General features: G+C 45.9%; 1 protein-coding gene across 1 annotated transcript in view; it reads left to right on the top strand.

Annotated features, from left to right (window-relative positions):
• The first annotated feature begins 523 nt into the window (after positions 1-523).
• Positions 524-6000, top strand: part of ush2a (Usher syndrome 2A (autosomal recessive, mild)) — a 462322-nt gene continuing 456845 nt past the window's right edge. The window contains exons 1-2 of the mRNA XM_071365050.1: positions 524-811; positions 1567-2462. Coding sequence (XP_071221151.1) covers positions 1693-2462 — 770 coding nt within the window. The 5' untranslated portion in view covers positions 524-811; positions 1567-1692. The remainder of the gene's footprint in view (positions 812-1566; positions 2463-6000) is intronic.

The raw sequence follows: 6000 nt of genomic DNA, 5'->3' as shown, positions 1-6000 counted from the left end.
ACTTTATGTAGGCCCTAACAGTTTGTAGCAACTATTTGTCACTGTTATAGTGCAATTAATGTATTGTTTAGTGTTGTGTTGTGTAGTGGCTTTGCTGGCATGCATAAAACAAATGTTTTAGTTTGCCACACCAAGATTTGCATGCTAAAATCGCCACTGGCCTTTCACATAAGCTTTGAGTAAGATCCCAATTTCATATCCCTTCTTTCAATTAGTATTTTAATGTATTAATTTATGCTGAGTAGATAAAGACCTAAAAAAACAATGGTGAGTTATATAGTGGTGGTACAATGATAAACATTAGATAGTCTCCCTCAAATCCCTCTCTTCCGTGTTATGTTATAATCTACTGCCCCTCTCTTCTGTCCCTCCGGGCTTCAGCACCTGAATGCACTGTCTGTCTGTCGTGTCCATACCAGGGTTGCTATGGCGACCACGGGTAGCGTTTCTTCCTACGCAAGGAGACGAGAGCCACTTGTTAAACCCAGACGGATCACTCGCGCATTGGGAGGGTAATAGAATACTAGTCATCGCTCCTCAGCTACAGGCATCGGTAATTATCGGACTTGCATACATTAGACTGTCGTCAGCTATGTCGGGGCTTTGTCAAAGATATGCCGAGCGGCGATTGTGTCGCTGTAGTTGGTAAACGCATTGGATGACACTGTTGTGTTTTTGTTTTGTTGCTGACAAGTTCCTCGTTGCTGCTTTGTTTTGTGTCTAGAGCGGCGTGCTGTCCAGATGGCAGCTCGCTGTAATCAGCTTTATGCGAGAAGGGTGGAATGTCCACCACACGCCTCCAGACTGTGAGGTAAGACTAGGGACAAACTCGCTGACATAAATCGAGTTTTCTATATTTAAATGTAAAAATGATATAATACTTTATTGTTTAAAAACAAACATTGTTGTATTAGCTTATTTAATCAAGGAACTGTGACTGTGTGTTAGTTTATTGGACAGCAACTTGTTGCACGTTGTAGCCAGTGCGCAAGCAGCGTAGCTTCGATAAACCTGCCACTGAGGCAAACAGCAAAGCAAATTACGAGTTTGTGCTTGGTTTAGTTTGACATATTTGTTGACTATTGTAACATTTGCTGAATATATTTAGGCTACTTATAGACAACCACGTTGCTGTTCGGTAGACAGCTGTCAATGACTAAGTCATTCACCATTAAACCCTCTGCACAATCAGAAAGAGATGGCACTAAAGTTGCAAATATTGTAGCTAGTTAATGTTAACCTCTTAATATCAGTTTTACCTAACCCCCCAAGCCCCAATTTCCCCAAAACTCTGAGAAACAGGACATTTGAGGATCACAGAGATAACCCAAGAAATCCCTAGATACCCCTGCAAAAAGGACACTTTGTTCAATTCAAAAGCAGGCAGAAAGGAAATGTTCCGTATCTGTTTAGCTTTCCCTCGATCAAACGAAACATAATAGCCTTGGGCAGGCACTAGCCTGCATGACATGTCCCCCTAGATTCGTTTTATGTCTGACTCCTCTCTCTCTCTCTCTCTCTCTCTCTCTCTCTCTCTCTCTCTCTCTCCTCCATATTTCTCTCCAGGTATGCGTTGGGGTGAAATCCAAGCTATCATGTGAAGGATTTGGTTGTGTGTGTGTGTGTGTTAAGCTGCGCTGCCTTACCCAAGGCAGTGGTCTGTAAAATGTCACCTCCAGCACTGTGACCATCATGACTTATTCAACGACTCAGCTTCAGGCGGCTGCCAGGCCAAACGGACGGAGCTGGACCTCACTGAAAGAGGGGATGACAGAGAGAGGGGTGAGAGGAAAAAAAGGGGTTAGAGGGAGAAGAGAGATGAAAGGAGAGAACAGAGAAAGGCAGGAGAGAGGGGTAAAAAGGGAGAGAGGGGGAAGTGAGGCCTGTTTGAGAGGGGCGACAGAGTACAGAATGGGAAGAGAAAGAGAGGGAAGATGTGTGTGGAAAGTGGAGAGAAAAAGCGGACAAGGAATCCGATCCTCGCTCTGGCTCTACATCCTGGTCCTCTGCCTCATCTTTGACCCTGCGACCTCTAAGGGTCACTTCCCCCGGCTGGAAAACATCGGAGCCCACAAGCCCGTCACCCTTTCTCCTGCCCGCTCCAGCTGCGGCACTCCCGAGCGCACCACTTACTGCCACAGCCCCACCTCCCTGGAGGAGCTCCACAACTGCAGCCAGGCGTTCTGCAACCAGGAGTGCCCCTACCGTTCTTCCACCCCACCCCATGCACCCCTACTGCTTCCCGCACACTGGGGCACCTGTGTCACCCAGGACGGGCTGGATCCTCGCTCCCGGGCAGGAACAGGGGGAGAGGGGGTTAGAGAAGGGGATGGATCCAGCAGGAGTGTGATATTCCGTTGGACCAAGGGAGGATGCGTGGCCTCTCCTCCCTTTCAGAGTCAGGGACATCTGGGCTCCTTCACCCTGGCTGTGTGGATCAAACCTGAGGCTCCTGGAGACATGTGCGTATCACAAGTATTCATTGTTATGTATTTTATGTGTTTATACTGTTGTTAAAAACTGTATCAAGATGTTGAAATGCACTTTGTAACTCAGTTCATATAAGTGCCTTATATAAGTAGGCATTGGTCTAAAAACAAAAAAGAAAGGAAATTCAAATGAGCACCAAACTGCCTACTCCACCTATGCTCTACCAAGGTTTTCCAGCACTGTTATATATAATGTAGTTCGGTCCAGAGAGAAAGATAAGACAGGACCATGTTAGAAAACAATCAGGTCAGAGAGGGCCAGGAAACCTGAGGCCTGGGTAGTGGTGTAAGTAGGACAGGACAGGATAATAGGCATGACTTTCCTTCAGGACATCCAGAGAAGCAGAGCAGGGTGTCAAGTGAGGGGCTGCATCCGAAATGGAACACTATGGCCTATATAGTGCGCTACTCGGGCCTTGGTCAAAAGTAGTGCCCTAGATAGGGAATAGTGTGCCATTTTGGATTCAGGCGGGGTAAGGTGTTACTGGGAGAGCTTACATGGTGCTGGGTTACACACACTTACAATCAGATCAGTTCCTTCTCTGGTAACTGTCTGGCAGCACTCTGTGTATCAATCAATCACACAGGGCTGTGCTTTGTGAATCCCTCTCACACCTGTCGCTTGACATGTATCAGTCTTTGTTGTGACCAATATGGCAGCTATCAAAGAGGCTAGATGAAAGGCTTTCTGTCCTCTCCCTCCAAACACACATGACCACTGACCGTCACAGCTGCACATTCTAACATATACACACAGTATGCAGAATACATATTCACTGACTATGAATCTGATTGTAGGCATATGTGTTCCTTTGGGTAAAAGGCTTAGCTTAAGGACCATATTATGATATTGGTCTGTGTTCTGTTGCTTTAAGTCCAGTGAATCATGTACCAGTTAGTCTGTTTACACTTTTTGCCGATTGCTTCCACACCGATAGTGAATGCTTAGACAAAAGCATCAAAACCTTAACTTTTGTAACCATGCCTTAAACAAAGGTACCAAAAGTACAAACACATTTTCTGCTTTACACTTTTCTTGCAATTCTGCAACACACCTTACAAAACACTACACACTGTTTCTTACATGAGACACTTTGTTCAAGAAGGAAATCTCTTGCAATCATTGGGAAAACACTTCTATTCAAAATGCAAAACATTCCTGAAATTGGCAACACCCACACACACATGAAAACACTTCTACAGTAATTGAACACCAATTAGTCTGAGCCTTACCACTACAAATAGACCTCAGGTAAGATCACCTCTTTTGTGAGAACTTAACAAACGTGGAGGCAGTGGGAGCGAGAGGACGAGAACAAGAACAAAGAAGGGGACCAGGCAATAGACGGAGACATATTTCTGACGACATTAGGGCCACTTTGGTGGACCATGTCATAAATCATGGCCTGACGATGAGGGAGGCAGAGAGTCCAGCCCAACCTGAGTCGCTACACGGTAGCATCCAGAATACGGACATTTAGACTGGAGAACAGGTATGTCTTCAACTTTCTACACTAGACTGTACCTATGTAATTGTTGCACATCATTCTGCATCGCAGTACAATACAATGTAGTCCTACAATATTAAGTCTATGCTCCTCAGTGAACATAAAAATAGGTATAGTGCTGTGAAGTACATGTAATACAGTTGTGATGTTACTCAGTACAGTATGTGATAAAGAACCTAACCAATGACATCATATTCTTGCATTTTCTACAGAACTGCCAGATGACCTCCTGAGGGTGGAAGGCAACGTCTGTTCACCATGAACAGGAACTGGCCGTTGTCAATCTAGTGTTGGCAAACAACACCATCCGCCTACATCAACTATGAGAGCAAATCATTGCAGATCACACAACATTCCATAATATCAACCGTGTCAGTATGTCGACACTCTGCCACATCTTGCGTCAACACCAACTTACGATGAAGCAGCTGTCCAGGGTTCTATTTGAGAGGAACAGCGTTTGATGTCCAAGGTTCTATTTGAGAGGAACAGTGTTCGATGTCCAGGGTTCTATTTGAGAGGAACAGCGTTCGATGTCCAGGGTTCCATTTGAGAGGAACAGCGTTCGATGTCCAGGGTTCCATTTGAGAGGAACAGCGTTCGATGTCCAGGGTTCCATTTGAGAGGAACAGTGTTCGATGTCCAGGGTTCTATTTGAGAGGAACAGCGTTCGATGTCCAGGGTTCTATTTGAGAGGAACAGCGTTCGATGTCCAGGGTTCTATTTGAGAGGAACAGCGTTCGATGTCCAGGGTTCCATTTGAGAGGAACAGCGTTCGATGTCCAGGGTTCCATTTGAGAGGAACAGCGTTCGATGTCCAGGGTTCCATTTGAGAGGAACAGCGTTCGATGTCCAGGGTTCTATTTGAGAGGAACAGCGTTCGATGTCCAGGGTTCTATTTGAGAGGAACAGCGTTCGATGTCCAAGGTTCTATTTGAGAGGAGCAGCGTTTGATGTCCAGGGTTCTATTTGAGAGGAACAGTGTTCGATGTCCAGGGTTCTATTTGAGAGGAACAGCGTTCGATGTCCAGGGTTCTATTTGAGAGGAACAGCGTTCGATGTCCAGGGTTCTATTTGAGAGGAACAGCGTTCGATGTCCAGGGTTCTATTTGAGAGGAACAGCGTTCGATGTCCAGGGTTCCATTTGAGAGGAACAGCGTTCGATGTCCAGGGTTCTATTTGAGAGGAACAGCGTTCGATGTCCAGGGTTCTATTTGAGAGGAACAGCGTTCGATGTCCAGGGTTCTATTTGAGAAGAACAGTGTTCGATGTCCAGGGTTCTATTTGAGAGGAACAGCGTTCGATGTCCAGGGTTCCATTTGAGAGGAACAGTGTTCGATGTCCAGGGTTCTATTTGAGAGGAACAGCGTTCGATGTCCAGGGTTCTATTTGAGAGGAACAGCGTTCGATGTCCAGGGTTCTATTTGAGAGGAACAGCGTTTGATGTCCAGGGTTCTATTTGAGAGGAATAGCGTTCGATGTCCAGGGTTCTATTTGAGAGGAACAGCGTTCGATGTCCAGGGTTCTATTTGAGAAGAACAGCGTTCGATGTCCAGGGTTCTATTTGAGAAGAACAGCGTTCGATGTCCAGGGTTCTATTTGAGAAGAACAGCGTTCGATGTCCAGGGTTCTATTTGAGAGGAACAGCGTTCGATGTCCAGGGTTCTATTTGAGAAGAACAGCGTTCGATGTCCAGGGTTCTATTTGAGAGGAACAGCGTTCGATGTCCAGGGTTCTATTTGAGAAGAACAGCGTTCGATGTCCAGGGTTCTATTTGAGAGGAACAGCGTTAGAGTCAAAGACCTTCGCTAAGACTATGTGCAAGTAAGTGTCACTGTACTATACTGTAATACAGTAATGGCAGTAGATTGTGTCCTATTGGCACTGCATAGATACATTCAGACATAGCAGTCATTCTGGGGGGGGGGGGTTGTCTGTGGGGGCACCTACCTTGCCTGTAGCTTGTAGTTTTGACTGAATGTGTCTGACTCAACCCGCCCCCC

Source organism: Salvelinus alpinus, chromosome 25 (assembly GCF_045679555.1).
Source record: "Salvelinus alpinus chromosome 25, SLU_Salpinus.1, whole genome shotgun sequence".
Lineage (NCBI taxonomy): Eukaryota > Metazoa > Chordata > Actinopteri > Salmoniformes > Salmonidae > Salvelinus > Salvelinus alpinus.
Note: the sequence above shows the minus strand (reverse complement) of the source record. Positions and strands in the feature narration are given on the sequence as shown.